At 44.9% G+C, this 16,704-nt stretch overlaps 5 protein-coding genes across 5 annotated transcripts; 2 read left to right on the top strand and 3 right to left on the bottom strand.

Annotated features, from left to right (window-relative positions):
• Positions 1 to 418: 418 nt before the first annotated feature.
• V865_007515 (chaperone DnaJ) lies at positions 419 to 2,379 on the top strand (the record flags this gene model as incomplete). Its single annotated transcript, XM_066231262.1, has 5 exons — positions 419 to 616; positions 689 to 799; positions 876 to 956; positions 1,040 to 1,980; positions 2,070 to 2,379. 5 exons carry the CDS (start codon positions 419 to 421, stop codon positions 2,377 to 2,379), a joined length of 1,641 nt encoding a protein of 546 aa, XP_066087359.1.
• A 536-nt stretch (positions 2,380 to 2,915) lies between these two features.
• Positions 2,916 to 4,903, bottom strand: V865_007514 (uncharacterized protein; the record flags this gene model as incomplete). Its single annotated transcript, XM_066231261.1, has 8 exons — positions 2,916 to 3,044; positions 3,143 to 3,308; positions 3,400 to 3,642; positions 3,722 to 3,957; positions 4,052 to 4,258; positions 4,342 to 4,453; positions 4,514 to 4,695; positions 4,766 to 4,903. 8 exons carry the CDS (start codon positions 4,901 to 4,903, stop codon positions 2,916 to 2,918), a joined length of 1,413 nt encoding a protein of 470 aa, XP_066087358.1.
• A 531-nt stretch (positions 4,904 to 5,434) lies between these two features.
• V865_007513 (uncharacterized protein) lies at positions 5,435 to 8,780 on the bottom strand (the record flags this gene model as incomplete). Its single annotated transcript, XM_066231260.1, has 13 exons — positions 5,435 to 5,481; positions 5,547 to 5,670; positions 5,766 to 6,072; positions 6,137 to 6,310; positions 6,390 to 6,482; positions 6,546 to 6,706; positions 6,777 to 6,860; positions 6,924 to 6,948; positions 7,018 to 7,145; positions 7,209 to 7,334; positions 7,401 to 7,855; positions 8,210 to 8,414; positions 8,487 to 8,780. The coding sequence occupies 13 exons, from the start codon at positions 8,778 to 8,780 to the stop codon at positions 5,435 to 5,437; spliced, it is 2,223 nt and encodes a 740-aa protein (XP_066087357.1).
• Positions 8,781 to 9,898: 1,118 nt separating this feature from the next.
• Positions 9,899 to 11,192, top strand: V865_007512 (uncharacterized protein; the record flags this gene model as incomplete). The annotated part of the gene is made up of 5 exons (XM_066231259.1): positions 9,899 to 10,060; positions 10,128 to 10,200; positions 10,342 to 10,617; positions 10,690 to 11,060; positions 11,142 to 11,192. 5 exons carry the CDS (start codon positions 9,899 to 9,901, stop codon positions 11,190 to 11,192), a joined length of 933 nt encoding a protein of 310 aa, XP_066087356.1.
• Positions 11,193 to 11,501: 309 nt separating this feature from the next.
• On the bottom strand, positions 11,502 to 16,607 carry V865_007511 (uncharacterized protein; the record flags this gene model as incomplete). Its single annotated transcript, XM_066231258.1, has 7 exons — positions 11,502 to 11,811; positions 11,876 to 12,452; positions 12,514 to 12,753; positions 12,815 to 12,969; positions 13,042 to 13,381; positions 13,446 to 14,966; positions 15,023 to 16,607. 7 exons carry the CDS (start codon positions 16,605 to 16,607, stop codon positions 11,502 to 11,504), a joined length of 4,728 nt encoding a protein of 1,575 aa, XP_066087355.1.
• Between the last annotated feature and the right edge of the window lie 97 nt (positions 16,608 to 16,704).

The raw sequence follows: 16,704 nt of genomic DNA, 5'->3' as shown, positions 1-16,704 counted from the left end.
TCCTACCAAGTGCATGAGTCAATGAAAAGGAGGAATAGAAGAAGAAATCGAGTGAATTGATACGTAAGGTTGGTCGAGTGAGTGTGAAATGAGTTGAGATCAGTGAATCGATTGAGTGGAGGGAGGTACTCGAGTACGACTACATGCATCACAAGAGTGCCACATGGTGAGCCTATAGCTTGAATTGATTCCGGCTCAAAAGTGACGGTGATATCCGCTTTCTGCTCTCAAGGTTAAGTAAGTCAAGGGGGTCTTCGAGAGATTTCTAGCGGAATTCAAGTCAAAGTGAAAAAAGTCAGAATCAGCCAGTTAGCTTTCCGAAATTTCAACCTCATCTCCATCCCGAGGGTATCCACACATCGATTGTATATCGTTGGAACACTCATCATAGAGTAGTATCAGATCAGATCAACTCAACATGCCTCCACGACTACCGACCAGAGCATTCACAGCGCTGCCCTTTTCCCAACCAGCAGTGGCAAGTTCATCTACACTCCCTCCTCCCCCAGCTGTCCATGGTAAATCACAACATCGAAGAACGGCTAGTCCGAGATCATCACCGTCGCAGTGTTTCAGTACTATCAGAGGTAGATCACCCGGTCAAGCGGAGAGAAGAGTGAGTGTACACGTCAATTCAAATACCGTTGCTACAAAGCATAGCTGATCATCCGTCTTTACCTGTACGTAGAGATCATTCCACTCCACAGCCGTACATCGAGCATCAGCCAAAAATCCTTACGATGTATTAGGAGTGAAGAAAGACGCCAGTGCTTCTGAAATCAAGAAATCGTATTATCAGGTTAGTTAGATAATAGCTCTTTCAATATATATCATCGAGAGAATGCAACTAACATGATCTTTTCGAATTCTCCTAGCTCGCAAAGAAATGGCATCCCGATTCAAGTAAAGAGGAAGGAGCTAAAGAAAAGTTTCACGAGATTCAAGCTGCATACGATGTGAGTGGTTGTTTAAATGATCTTTACTGGCTCTCATGCCCTCTACGTTTAGCTGACTTGGTATTGGCATTGTATCACTTCAGATCCTATCCGACGATAGCAAACGACAAGCATACGACCGTTATGGTTCCGCCTCAACCCAGGAAGGGTTCGATCCTAACGGCTTCGCAAGCGGTGCAGGTGGGTTCGGTGGGTTCCAGGGATTCGGCGGCTTTGGTGGTGGTCCAGGTGGGAATGCCGGAGACTTGTTCGAACAATTATTCGGATCCGCTTTCGGTGCTGGTGCTCGTCAGGGAGGACCTGGTGGTCCATTTGGTGGTGCAGGTGGAGCGAGATCCAGGCCAGTGAGAGGTGATGATCTAGAAGCAGGTGTGAGCCTATCATTCTCAGAAGCTTGTAATGGATCGAGCAAAAAAATCACAATCACTCCTGTGGTAGATTGTAAACCATGTTCAGGGAGTGGACTGAAACCGGGTGAAAAGAAAAAACAATGTAGTACCTGTCGAGGAACTGGACAACAGACTTTTCAAGTTCAAGGAATGTACATGGCATCTACATGTCAGGCTTGTGGGGGTGCTGGCGAGACTATCCCAAAATCATCGAGGTGTGGTGAATGTGATGGTGTAGGTAAAATAAAGGAAAAGAAAGTGGTAGATGTTGAAATTCCAGCTGGTGTAGAAGATGGTATGATGATTCGTATACCCGCTCAAGGTGATATGCCTCTATCTTCTGCTGGTGGTCCACCAGGAGATTTACTGGTCAGAGTATCGGTCAAACCTTCAAGTGTATTTAGACGACAGGGAACGAACCTATACCACGATGCGAAAGTACCACTACACGTTGCACTGTTAGGTGGAATCATCAGGATACCGACACTGGAAGGTGATGTGGATGTGAAAGTGAAGGGAGGAACGCAAAATGGTGAAGAAGCTGTGTTGAGAGGGAGAGGTGTCAAGTCGGTATATGCGGGTAGAAGGAATGATAGAGGTGATTTGATCGTTGGATGGAAAATCCAGATACCAAGGTGAGTTGAGTCGCCGTTTTCTAACATAACACATTGACCAGTTGCTGGAAGTATCGTATATTGACTATTTCGACCTTGTACTCCTGCAGATCACTCACACCGAACCAAAAGAAGATCTTACAAGCCTACGCTGACGACGTAGAAGGTCGACCGTCAAATATATCATTCACAACTGCAACAAATGGTGAGGCTTCGTCCACTTATAGTCCAAATCACAATTTCGAACGAGAAAGATCCTATCGTCCTCCCACCCAGGAGTCTTCTACACCGAAGAACGATCCAATAGATCCAGAGCAATCTGGACAATTTGGATCTTCTGACTCCTCGATCGGTGGGAAGGTAGCTTCTGCAGTAGGAGGGGCGATAGGTTGGCTCGAAAGATTGTTGGGAAGGCGGTGAGCACATGAAGTCAGGATCAGATTGTTGACTAGGTGTGTGATTTTTCTCTTTGCAGGTGATACAAAGGAACAGACGAAAGTTGATACCCCACCCTCAACGCAGGATAAACCTTCGTCAAACGTGAATGATTCGGCAGAAAGCGACAGGAATTCAGATGAGGGAAGAGAACTTGAAGAAGAAGAAAAGAAGTCTGCTACTGGATAGGATAACATCTTCATTCAGAGGTTAAGCAGTAATCGAACAATCAACAAGAATATAAACCCATCCATTTTAGGAGTAAAACATCATATTCATAAACGCACAACTCAGCATTTATCGCTTCATTGTTTCGTTGGGAGAGGAAGCATGTCAGACAATTGCATATGCATTTATTACATATAGTACATTATTGAGAATGATACATATCAGTACAATCTAGGTTTCGAAAACTATGAGATATGATTATGTCGGACGATGGGTCCTATTATGAGTCGAGATATATAAACGATGACGAGAAATTAGCATGAAGGCCCGTCCCCACAGAGATATCGATGTGATTACTGTCCAACAACTTGTATTTTCCTAGGTTCCACCGTTGATATATTTGGAAACCCACCCAATCCATCTGGAGCAGGTTTCATCACAAGTTGTCGTTGAGAATAGGACAATATCCCTCTGATTAGACCCTGCACAACAACGAGTAATCGTGAGCGTTGTCCCTCGTCCTTATATTGGCTCTGAACGACTAGATTGGACGTTTGAGCATGGAAGGGGTATCACTTACATGATCTATCAAACTGGATAACACACAGATTACATCTTCCAATTCCACCTGACCATCTTCGATCTCACCTGAACCCAAGAAAGTTCTGTAGACCGAAGATATGAATATCCATGTTGGACATTTGTTCTTTGGTGCATTTGGATCTAAAGAATAATACATTTTCAAGCTGTATCATTCAATTCGTTCATCAGCTTTTTCCAATACATCGACTTGTGGAAAGAGAAGGTATTTTTTGAAAAGGCTCAAGTTGAACTAACGTATTCCTAAACAAATTTCTCCAAACCAAGATCTCCCCTCTTTCATACAACATCAACCAAATTGATCTTCTCCTATACCATTCTCTATTTTCGTCCAGGGTTCTACGCCATAATGGTATATTACCAGTCTTATACGCATGTATAAGGGGCAGGAATTGAGGAAGGTCATATTCTTGTAGAGTTTGTGGGTGAGGTAATTGTCCAACTAGGATATTAACAGCTATCAAACGTATCAAGATGGCCCTACATTTATTCATACGATGATCTGATCAGTTTGAGTTCATGTCAACAAGCCTATGATACAAAGCTAACCCCGACTTACCTGCGCTGGTTCCATCCACTTTGATCTTTCGGTACGATACTCCAAGCTTTATCCAACCAGTATTTCGATTGTCTGAAATCTAGTAATATCAATCGTATCTTGCCCCTCCAATAATAGCTTTGACATATAGTGGTGGATGGAACGATCTCGCCTCGAGAAGCGAATCGTTTCTGTTCGTGTGGAGTGAGAGATTCGAGAGTACGAGATAATTCGGCAGATTGGGAATGTAGTTTCCGCTGCAATCGAAACAGAGAGTATGGTTAGCGGATTAAAAGATATTTCTGGGATAAAAAGGATAACAAAGCTATTTGGCTGGTCTTGAGCACTTACCTCCGCGTATATCCTGAACAGTATATTCCCCAACTCCCATACGATATCACCAACCATATGCTGCTGCGTACAGTTGAAATTCCAGTCCGATTCACTCATACTGGTATTTGATATCTGCATAGATCGCTCGATGACCTGCCGCGTTGCATCTCTAATGGATCGTGAGGATTTAGGATGTCGAAGTGGTAAAGTCGAAAGAGCGGCAGCCTAATAAAAACCAAGTCAGCTTCAGCGCTCATAATATCAGCAACGGATTTGCAGGTGATAAATGATATGGTGGCAACACATACATTGTTGGATACTTTTACCAGTGTCCTAGCCAAGTTGATAATTAGGGGGTTCATGAATGCGTGTATATGTGTTCCATCTTCGTTGATCATTCCATATAGCTTATTCGCTTCGCTATAGTCATTATATCATAATCAGCTACTACGCCATGAATCTGGGTCTGAATGAGCTAACCTATACACTGATTGTAGTCGACTGAAATCCCCATACGCAGCTTCACTCTCTGATACACTCTGTTCACCTCTCACATTCTTCAATACAGCAGAAAGGAAAGATGCGAGATTATCTTTTATATCATTCCCTACGAAGCCCAGCTGCTGAGATGCACTTTGTTGGCTGATGGACGATTCTGATACCTGTACAGTGTACATTATCAGCTGTATTCCATTTGGGAAGGGCTCCACCCTACTCAGATACCTGACGTACAGTTGATAAAGCCTGTCTTAGCGGACCAAAGAAAGGATGTTCGCTGGACAACGGTAAAGAGGTGACTAAATTTTCGGAAGAGGAGGTCAAAAAACATTGAGAGATGTGAGTGACGAATGTGCCTATGAGGGCTGACATCTTGGGGAAGATGATGAGCCAATCAATAGAGAAAGGTGAAGGAGGATGAGGATGACGGCAAACATTAAAGATTGCAGCAGGGGAAGGTTGTTCGCGTAAATTCAGGTTGAGAGAAAAAGTGATGACATCGTGATAATCCAACCGGGACTCGCAGAGGGAGATCTGTGCGATGATCCTAATTTTGCGATACCAAAGAAATACTGTCTAAGAGAAAGTTCACAGGGTTGTAGCCGAATCCAAATCCTACCATGTTATTGACACCGTACTATACTACTGCATGGAGCGTACAATAAATAAAGTGAGATATACCATCATCCATGTCTTTCCACTTCTTCGGCCATCCCTTTCTCTCTATGCCATTTGTCCATCGTCGTTTCATGCCCTCTTATCCATCATCCTCCCGTTTCCAGTTGTACTTGAGACCAAGGTATGGACCAAGCGGACTTGGACCGAGAGCGAGAGAGAATGACCTCAGCGAGGGGGACAGAGAAGGGAGGGAAGGGACACAGGCGACAAAGGTGGAATCGCCAATTAATCCGCGAATTGACTTTCGATGCTGCTCATGATATTCAGGAAGTCTGTGTAAGATCGAACACAAGCAATCAATTAATGTCATAGAGTACTTCATTACTCTCCAGCTTACCAAGTAGATAAGCTGCTATTCCTTGTACGTTCGGATCCGCCTGTTCTTGAGACGGCATAGCGTCAAGAAGGGTAACAGCAACTACTCTAATTTTCGTAACCAACGATGGCCCATTTGCAGCCAGCTATGTGTGTGTGAAAATATCGCAGAATTGCCATCTAGTCAGTGTCCACTCTCATTGTGATATGAGCTGTGAGGATGAGACGATATGAAACGTACAGCTTGGATTGGTATACCATGCACTGCCTTGAACAAATCTTGATATACTGTATGTCTCCAATCAACATTCTCTCCCAAGTCTGCAGCCACCAACTCAGCAGCGTTCCTACTGGGAGTTCCCACTTGTCCACTCCTGTTAAGCAGATCTTCTCTATGGAGGATAAGTCGAAGTCTGGTCATAGCTAGTGTAACGTGTATGTTGGCTTTCAGAACTAGATAACCATCCTTGGCTGTTTCTGATGACATTGGATCGGAGAAGAACAAGTCGAGTTCATCTCGGATAGCTTCTTCCCATCCTGGTGCAGGTCTACGTCAGATCATCTCCACGTCAGTAAACCTCCGCCATTACACAGTATATGAATCATGCTCACAGGACATCGCCAGAACCGACTTCCAGTTGGAACGGTCTAGGTAACTTATCGGCAATGACTTTGATACGTTGCTGGAGCTGTCTGACTTGTCTGAGTGCCGACAACAGCTCTTCAGGATCGTTTGGGGGTCGTCGACGAATATCCCTTTCGTGTACCAAAATGTCACCCAAGATGCTAAAGAAGATGAACGAACGTCTTTAAGATTTAGCCTATCAATCATTATGATGCAAATAATCGAGAAGAGCCGACTTACGTTACAATTCTAGTCAAGATGTTGAAACCACTTATCAAAGGTACAGGTATCGAGTTGGGTAAGTAGCCATGTTTCGTGATTGACTTATCATCCCTACGTTTTCAGCACCTCTCAGTATGAAACCCGAACCCTGACGTCACGGATATATCGACTTACAACTCTGTTGGGAAATTGGTCGCTTCAGGACCTAAGAATTCATCTGGACGAAGTAAGACGGGTTTGGCTCTTGCCACAGCTTCGAACTTGTCGGCATTGTATATCAAGAACCATGCTCGTCGTCGTCTTTCAGCTTCTATAGGATCTAAGCCGTAATATGTCTGTAACGAATGTGTCAGACACCATACCACTATACTGCTTGAATTTTCCAGAAAGGCAACTCGAACTTACATCTTCTCTATGCAGTCCTAAACTGATCGCTAGATATTGCGCTTCACCAAAAGCAGCTGCTTCCAATCCGACATTACCATGTTTCTATCCCAGTATAACGAGGTCAGCACCTGTCGATCATGGAGATGAAGATCTTGAAAGGCTCACGTTGTGTATGATGAATACCATATATCTACGAATAAATCAAACAAATTTGTCGGTCATCCAGATGATATGGTCAACTTACTCCTATGCAACTCACTTTATACAGATAAGGTCCAGGTTAGGATTATCCATCTCCCTCCTTGTGACGGCATAACAGGCTTTCATACATTTATCCGACAGTTTTCTAACGCTTGCCGCTGACATCCCGAAATATGATTTGGGTACCTGAAAAAGACACACTTGTTTGCCCAACGGTCTCATGAGATCGCCGATGTAATTGTTACTCACATGAATGAGGGTAGTCGCTATCATACCCATGATCAGAGCGAAGAACATCGGTCTACGTTCTTCCTCATGTGTCACTAGGTCAGCCATGAATGAAGGTCGATGAATCACCGGTATAATACAGTGTATCTACCAAAAAAAAAATGAAATGAGATCAAATACCTTTGGTTCTCCAATGTCAACTAAAGTACTCACGTGATCGAACCATAATTTTATTGTATTCATAGCCATCTCTCTAGGTAAGACAGAATCGATAGATGTAGAAGGTGGTATCGAAGCCTCTGAAAGCGCCACAGAGGGTGATACCTCATTATTGGGTGAAGTTGAATTTATGGCTGAAATTGAATTTGCAAAATCATGAGAAGCCACAGAAGGTAAGGAAACAGCCTGGTCATGCTGTTGTAGCTGATGTGAAGGTATTGTACCGTTACTCTGAGCGGAACTCGAGAAAGAGAAGGCATGAGGTGGAGCTGAAGAAGGTTGTATCGTCTGCGAAGGATGTGGAGCATGATTACTGAAATCAGGAGGAGAAGGGTAGTAAGGTCTAGGGGAGTCGTTTGTAGGTCTGATAAGGGGGTTGGAATCCTGATGGTATAGCTGAGGCATTTGCATGAAAGGAGGCGGTACAGCTGTTGCGGTCGATGCTGATGCTGGTTCAGGTGGACGATGAGATGGGGGTTGGTGATATGATGGTCGTTGTGGTAAAGCAGGAGCAATGGGTTGTGGTGCCTTATGAGAGTGATTCTCGATCAGCATAGAGAGAAATCACGTGGATATATAACTCACCGTTGTGTGTGGTGGCTGCCTAGCTTCATCGCTCCTATACCCATTGGAGACTGATGGTGGGAAAGCCCCTTCCTTCTTGAAAGTATCTCTTCTGTGATCTCCAGCGAAACTGATCCTTCTCATATCATCCGTAAAGCTTTCTCTTCTCGGTCCAACATCGAAGTTTTCCTTTCGCATCCCATCATTAAAGCTATCCCTTCTTGGTCCGTCATTGAAACTATCTCTTCTTTCCGGTTCTTCTTCATCCGAACTACTTGATCCACCACCAGTACCCGGTCTAATCTGCCCTGATAAAACATCCCCTCCTAGTGACTTTCTCCTCGCTCGCTGCTCTTCTGCTAATCGCTCTACGACCCGATTCTTGCGACCCCGTCGTTTTCGTTGATACAGGTACGAGCAGTCCAGTCCCCATTCCCGACAATGCTAAGGTTAGTTCATACGGTATCAGCGATACATCTTGATCATGTCCTGATCGAAATCTAATATACTACTCACCTCGCATTGTACAGTGGCTATCGCCTCCAACCCCAACTCAATGACTGTAGGTCTTCCAGCGCATTTCAACTTCCTAGTTCTGCAGGCATCACAGCTAGGCGGTTGTCTCTTGTTCAGAGCTTCTACTATACTACTCACACTCGCTGGACCATCCCCTTCACCAGCTGATACCGCATGCTGTGAAGGTCCAGCTATGTGTTTACTGACCACGAAAACATGTTGTGGAGGTCCTGAAGAGGTAGATGTCGAAGGCCGACGATGGTTCGTAGGTGACAAAGAAGGCACTCTGGGCATGGTACCAGTACGAGTAGCTCTAGGTCTTGGACCTGAGGTATCGGTAGAGCAAGTTGTGATTTGTTGTTATCTCGGTCGATTGATGGAGTATTGACGTCGTTCAACCAACTATCCACTTGCACCACAAATATGGTAGATAACAGCTGTAAGGTCCGGTCGGTATGAGCTTGGGAAAGAGAAGTTTTCGGCTTTACTAGAACTTTCAAAATACGGAGCTAGCGTCAACGTTATGCGGAATGGTTGTATAGGTATGACGGGTGTCTCATCGAGTGAATTGACAAGCAAGCAGATTATGGTTAATTCTGCTCACGCTATTGCAATTCCCCAGTGTTAGGGATGAGATGGATACTCGGCGAACAGGTCATATGACATCGGCGTTGCTGTCCGTCCATTTGGAAAGAAGCTCTTCAAAACATTCCCCCTCGACATATCTTGCTGGAGACGGCACATGACTCTGGGGGCATCTGGGCCCCTTGCAACTAACATGCGGCTATTCCAAAACATTAGGCGTAACACCCAAGCCTTTAATGAGCTTAATGACGTACCGTATGCATCTTTATACCGGGAATCGGCCGATCTTACTCCGAGTCTCCCTAAGAAGGTTGTCTCGCCTTGCCACATCCTCGTCATCTATATATAGTGACCGCTGTAAATAGGCAATGCGAGTCCGGGTCCTTCGTAAGATCCAATCTAAGCTTATGGGTATCAATTGTTGGTGACTCACATGATTCTCTTGGACTACTCTAGCATGAGTATTGAGATTGGATAAACGGATAAACTCTGTCAAACCTCCACTGTTCGCCTAACCAGCCGATAGCATGAGTATTGAGATTGGATAAACGGATAAACGGATAAACTCTGTCAAACCTCCACTGTTCGCATCCTTTATGTCCGGTCCGCACTCCGGTTTGGTTCGTCGGAACGTTTGCTCGTTATCTGTCGCCATACCGGTGGTAATCGTCGACGTCAGAAAACGGCTTGGTTGACTAGCGATACGGCATCTAGATATATAAATAGTACTAATCACGTATGCCTCATTCTTCTGATTCTTAATCGTATTATCTCATCCAGACCGATCTCTGAAAACTTCGTAGAGCAAGACATACACACTTATAGATATGACTCGAACGATCAAATTGGCAGATGGTAAATCAATTCCAGCCCTTCAATGGGGTAATGGATCAGGTGGACTTAATGGTAAACACGATCCAGCTTTGGAATATGGTATCACAGCTTTGAAAGCTGGTGTGAAAGCCATCGATACTGCTGAGTTGTACAAGGTATGTTCATCATCCTCTTTGTTTCCTTGCAAAGAACGTGATTGACCTCGAGTTATATGACGCATAGACCGAGGTAGCCACGGGAGAAGCCATTAAGCAAGTTGGAGCTAAGAAGGCGGATATCTGGGTGACTACCAAGAGTGAGTTTAGCTACCTGACTTCTAATTGACAAAGGAGTTGGAAGCTAATCATAATGTCTGGATTTGGATGATCGCAGTCTCCAAAAGCGAATCCGGTGAGTTTTCTTACTTGTCGTCGCTGGCTCTTCTACGGAGTCATAGCTCATCCTGATTACTGCTCAGCTGTGCCGCCTACCCCTGAGGCAGTAAGAGCCAATGTCCAAGATCGACTCTCCAAATTAGGATTCAAGCCTGATTTACTCCTCATCCACAACCCCTTCGTCATCGAGGGACTCAAGATTGCTCAATTCTGGACTGCGCTCGAGGATCTTGTGTTGGACGGTACTCTCGAAGGTGTAAGCTTGGGTGTCAGTAATTTCAGACCTCAAGATCTTGAGGCGGTGTTGAGCGTAGCGAGGATCAAACCTGTTGTCAACCGTGAGTCGCAGTGACATTAGCAAATTTCGATAAATCAACCTGAGCTGATGTGTATTGGTGATACTACCATAGAACTCGAATACCACCCATACGTTCTCACGCACTTACAGCCAGTACTCGATATCCAAGCTAAACACGGTATCGTCACTGAGGCTTTCGGTCCCTTAACCCCCATCTTGAGACATCCTACTGGTGGACCCATCAAGCCAATCTTGGAGAGAATCGCCGAGAGGTTATCCAAAGAAACAGGGAAGAAAGTCGATACTGCCGCTGTATTGTTATTGTGGACTGTGGGTAAAGGTGTAGTGGCAGTTACCACCTCGACCAAAGAGAACAATATCAAAAAGATCGTTCAGGTCGATAATGAATTGCCCGATTTGACTAAAGAGGAGATCGACGAGATTGAATCTGCTGGAAGAAAAATACATTTCAGGTATTACGCTGTGAGTTGGCAATATACATTTCAGGCAATGCTTACAATGGACCTTTGACTGATTGATTGATGTATGTCGTCTCGGATTTAGGAACATATGTCAAAAGATTTCCCTGCTCCCAACCTCCCTGAGGATCTTTAGGTAAATTCCAGGATAGTTGAATGGCGGACGACTATGGGGAGCCCAGTCCGACGAATAGTCTTCCAATAGGTAAATGAGTAAATAGAAGATGTATGTAGACAATGCCGTATGGAGTATGAAATAGAATCGAGCAAATGTGCATTTATCCACATTATATATGTCATGATATATCAAAATATGTTACAACAAATGACCTTAGCTGAAATCCCAAATCCCATGTAATCTGAGAACCAAAACGAAAACGAAAATGATAACAACTGTGATTCAGTATGTATGATACAGGGTACTCCCATGGAATTGATGGAATTGTTAAATGCGTCTTCCCAGAGCAGCTTTCAGCAAAACCTCAGCCTTTTTTCTCTCTCCATCTTCGATTTGTATACCATCTAACCTCCTTAACTTGGGACAAGTCGACATGACCAAACCACGGTAAACCAATCGTTTGGAGTACCATTCATCAGGGAGGTTCTTACGGAACCTCGAATCGTAAGATTGCCATGTAGAAGCTGGAGCGCCTACGAGACCTTTCGAAGAAGATGGGTCAAGGGCTGATTGGGGTGTGGAAGAGGATGAAGGGAGCAGTAATGGGAAATAATAAGATAACGTCGATGGATTCATCCTACGAGAAACCAATTCATAGTCAGTCAAATTTCTAGGATGACGATGTAAACCGTCGTGCTTACCTAAAATCAACTTCTTCTAAACTATCTAACCCTTTCAACCCTTCCAGAATACCTTTATTATTCGATTCTTCACTACCCAATCGACCACCTACCAACGTCAACTTCCTCAAACCTCTCAAGCCCTTTACACCATCAAGGTTTTTCAGGTAATTATAATTCATATTCAGTACTCTCAAATTCGGTAGTAATTTTGAGAAATTTGGCCATTCGATCATTTGACAAGCTGCAATTTCAAGATAGACCAGAGCGTACAGTGGTGAAGAGGGCGAAGGGAAGAAATCGTCAGATAGGGAATTACCAGATAGGTATAATCTCTTGAGATTTTCCAAATCTTTGTAAACCAACTTTAATGGTATAGTTGATCGTTGATTCCTTAGTGACAGGTTCTCCAATCTTCCATTTGAAGAGGAAGAAGACGATCTCGATAGATGAGTCAACTTGTTTCCATCTGCGTAGAGAGTTCGGATCTTGGGGAAAAGTGATAAGTCGAAATGATCGATGTTGTTCTCGCTGAATCGGAGTACTCGTACACTCGTCATAGGTCGAGAAGGCTCGAGGTGTTGGAGCTGGTTACCATCTATTTGCAAAGGACATTTTCAGCTATTGACGCCTGAAAATATGATCTAGAAACAACTGACCTAAGTTGATAGAAGCTGCCGAAGATAACTTGTGCAGATCTCTAACATTCCTTATTTTATTTTTCGCAAGATTGATGGTCTCCATCTTGCTCCATTTAGCATTACTTAAATCCAAACTTTCGACTTGGTTGTTCGCGCATGAGAGTTTGATCAGACAGTCCATGTCCATGATACCGGATAAGTCTGTTATGGCATTATTGTCGACTTTAAGCTCGCGAAGATGTCTGAGACATTCAAGCTCTGTAAAATGCAGTGATCAGTTTCTGGTCTTTCCTCGTAATCCATATTCATGGCAACTCACGAGCAACACTATCAAGTTGATTTCTCGATATATCCAAATACTGAAGATTCCTTAGGTGGTTCACCGAAGTCAAGCTAGTAAGCTTATTGCCAGCAACGTGGAGATTCCTGACTGTCGAAGGTATACCACTAAGGTATGAAATGGCGTTATCATCCCTTTTTGTTACAAAAACAAAGAATTAGCTATATTGTTCATCTCATACTGGTACTTGGTCAGTATAAACTTACAAATTAGCCTCGTCAAGAGCAGGTAAAAATTCTTTCAATCTCGCCACACTGTCTGCTCCTTTCCCTTTGAGATTTATACTCTTCAATTCCTCCCAATGAGCTTCGAAAGGATGGACATCCGTAATCAATTCTACCAATTTATCGTGGGCTACACCGAACGAACATTCAGTTAGGAATGTTGCGTCTCCTGGATTTCTAGGCGTATGGGCTCTGAAGGATCTTCCACGGAATGAGCGGATAGGGACAGTCGATTCTGAATCCGATGAATGGGCCGAAGAAGCCCTTGAAGCCGGTCTCTCAACGGCTCGAGACGGTTTCGAGGGAGTTTCATCTTCGAGACCTGTTAACAAATCGATGATCAGTATATCATGCATATATTCGTTCATGCGATGATCGAAACTCACTCATTTCTTCCATATCCTCCAAGAGATTCTGGATCCTCTTCGTTCTAGCACTAGGTAAGAAGCTCTTACTGTTCTCACCAGTGTTATGACTACTCGAATCCTCATTGAAAAGATCATTCTCTTCCGTTGTACTCCATCGAGCAGCGGTAGTTCTGTTCTCAACTTCCAAACCAACGATCTTACCAGTCTTCTTGCCGTCGGAGAAACTGACCGATCGCTTGCCGCTACTTCCAGGTGTAGCTCCTCTCGTACCAGCAGGGGTGACCTCGTCAGACCACCCCGTGCGTTTCTTGAATACTCCAGCTGGGGTGGGGGCATTTCGCAGTGCCGATCGAATAGGTTTAGGGGCGTAAGCGGATGGAGTGGGAGTCATTGTTGCCGGTGCAGTAGATGCATGATGTATCATCGGGCGATGAGGAGATACCGGCTCAACGGATGTTGGTGAAGGCGCTGATGGTCGGGTTGGTGGTACTTCAGTAGGATCTTCTGCTTCCACTACTTCTTCTTCCGATTCGGACATCATCTCTGATTCTTCGTCATCTATAATTCTAGTCCTTTCTGCTTCATGTAGTATCACATCGCCATTATCAGAGGTAGATGTCGAGCTGACGCTGAATACCGATATCTCCGCTTGATGTACCGTATGAACATTCCCATTGGTATTGTTCCGTTGAGAATCATCAGGCAGACTCTCCATTCCGGCAAATACATCGACAGATTCTTCACTCCCTCCCAATCTACTTTCTCCAGCTTCGTCTACTGGTCCTAGCTCCTCTCGTACCCACCTCATACCGGCTCTGTCAAATCTCATCTTGCCAATCCTATCCGGGACTACACCTTGGACATCGTCCGGTCGGATCATCCTCATTCCATGAGCTGGTCCGGAAGAAACAGCTTTAGGTCCACGATGTTTGACGAAAGAAGTTGAGGTGGTAGTAGAAGTAGCGTGAGTGGAGGATGACATATAACGATTCAAATCATCAGCGTTGAACGGTGCTTGAGCAGGTTGGGATGGCCCACCAAGATTAGGATTACTTGATGTAGAAGCTCGACTCGTCGGCCGTCGTTCCTCCAATTGCTGACGGTGTTTCGGTAGACTATTTCGAAGAGGTTGAGGTTGTTCATCACTGCTGCCAGAATCCTCTTCGGCAACTCGCTTGATCTCTTCCGAAGCACTGAGTCGTCTAAGTATCCTACGGGGACTAGGTCCAGTCCGAGGCTTAGGATTAGAGCGAGATCGAGCATAATCTTCAGCTCCTTCCTCCCACATTCGATTCTCATCTGATTCAGATAGTATTCGTCGACCTCCGAAAGCAACTGGACTATTTTCTACACCAGAAGCGGATTCAGACACTTTTCGGGATTTGATTCGAGCCATGATATCTTCTGCTGCTCTGAGGTAGCCAGAAGACGTGGTGGAAGGATTAGATCGATGAGTGGGTTTGTCGGTAGCTTGACGGGGAGAAGCTCGATCGAGAGGGGGAGTAGGAGGTAATGCGGCGTAATCAATAGTTGGTCCATCTGTAATCGGTTTCCATCAGCGATAGATCTCACTTCCAGATGGACTGCGAACTTACCCATTTCATACGCATGAGGATCACTCGCGGTGTCCTGACTTTTACTTGCACTGGTGGTAGTCTCATCGGCCGTATCTCTTCCTCTTATTTTCTCCATCATCGCTCTTCCTTGAGCACCCCAGTCTCTCAGACCAGAATATCGTTTTGGTGGGGAGGCAGGGGAAAGTCTCAGTCTCTTTGATGATCTAGCATCAGACGATAGGCTAGAACCCGATGGTGTCGACCTTGAGCCCGAGGCAGAAGGGGAAGCTGAGTACTCAACACTGGGAGACCAATCTCTTGAAGCTTGCCTACTTTGAGCGGCAGGTGGTGAAGGTGAGGGTTCGATCGCAATACTATCCACTAGAGCCGACAAGTGTTCTCGAGTGTATGTATCGTAGGTACTCCTGAACAATCGTAAACCAGGATTCGAGGATTGTTGAGATACTCCCCGGGAGAGAGGCTGTACCTGCTCTAAAGCTGGACGAGATTTTGATTTCATATTCAGTGTTGAATGAGATGGCCCTTCTTCCCCGTTGTTGTGATTTTCAGGATCGAATATCGACCATTCTGAATGACCTCGTTCCGATGAGATATTACCAGATGGATGTCGGGGTGCGTTGAAAGTGAATGGATAATCCCCCGATCCACGTCGGTTGAAAGGTGATAAGTCCGTTTCTACTTCTCCAGACTTCAACGTTATCTCCCCAAGTCGGCTCTTCATCGTTCCATCTTGACCTTGAGGAGCAGTGTAAAATTCACCTTCTCCAGGTAAGACTGAATCGTCCTCATCTTCTCTGAGAAGGGTGTCATCTCTAATGAGTGAGTCTGCTTCTTCGTGGACGATATGCTGTTCGATGATATGAGATCGACCCAGGGATCCGTTTGCGGACGAGGTGGTAGTGAATGAATCATTGGAAGAGGGAGTGACGGATTTACTGAGCCTTGAGGGATTCGCAGGTGCGTAAGGATGAGAGGATCGCCGAGCATGATCGGGCGCGGCGGGTGTTGGAGTAGAGATAGCGGTGGATGATTCAGCTATCTGTTCGAGGATGGAAGGAGGAAATTGTTGTTCTTGATTTGTGGGATTGGTAGGTGGTGAAGGTGGATCAAACATCCTTTCTAAAGGTAAAGCACCGAATATATCTTTACTGCCTTTGGGGCCCATTGGATTTCTAGCTAAATGTTGACCTCTGTTATCTTCTACTCCTTCTTTGACTACGAAAGTTCCAGCTGCAGCTTCTGTCCCGACTGCTTCTTGTCCTGCACCAGAAGATGATCTGGATGAGGGAGGTGAGAGTAAACCACTTTCGTTATGCGATATCGATCTTGATCTTGGTATATGACCCTGTCCATTATCGACATGACCAGAGACTATTCTACCAGGTTGTGATCCGGAGCTGGCACTTCTAGAAGGTGGTAATGGCCTGGCTGAGGCTTGACCCAACATTCTGAGAGAGCCTCTCTTCGCTCGGATCGAGTCCATGTTGATCGTTGGTCCAGGAATAGGAGGTAATTCCACGGGCATCATCGGTGGTGAAGGTGAGCTTTCTGGCCATTCTTCTGCCAGCTCATCTGTATGCCACCCTGGATTAGGGAACGGCATGTTGATATTTTTTCTGTCTGATGGATGATATGGAGGGAGAAGAAGAAAGCGATGAGATGTTATGGATCTGGTACTGTTTCGTTGTTTGGTTGTTTGG

Source organism: Kwoniella europaea, chromosome 2, assembly GCF_036810445.1.
Source record: "Kwoniella europaea PYCC6329 chromosome 2, complete sequence".
Lineage (NCBI taxonomy): Eukaryota > Fungi > Basidiomycota > Tremellomycetes > Tremellales > Cryptococcaceae > Kwoniella > Kwoniella europaea.
This window is presented reverse-complemented; position numbering and strand designations above follow the sequence as displayed.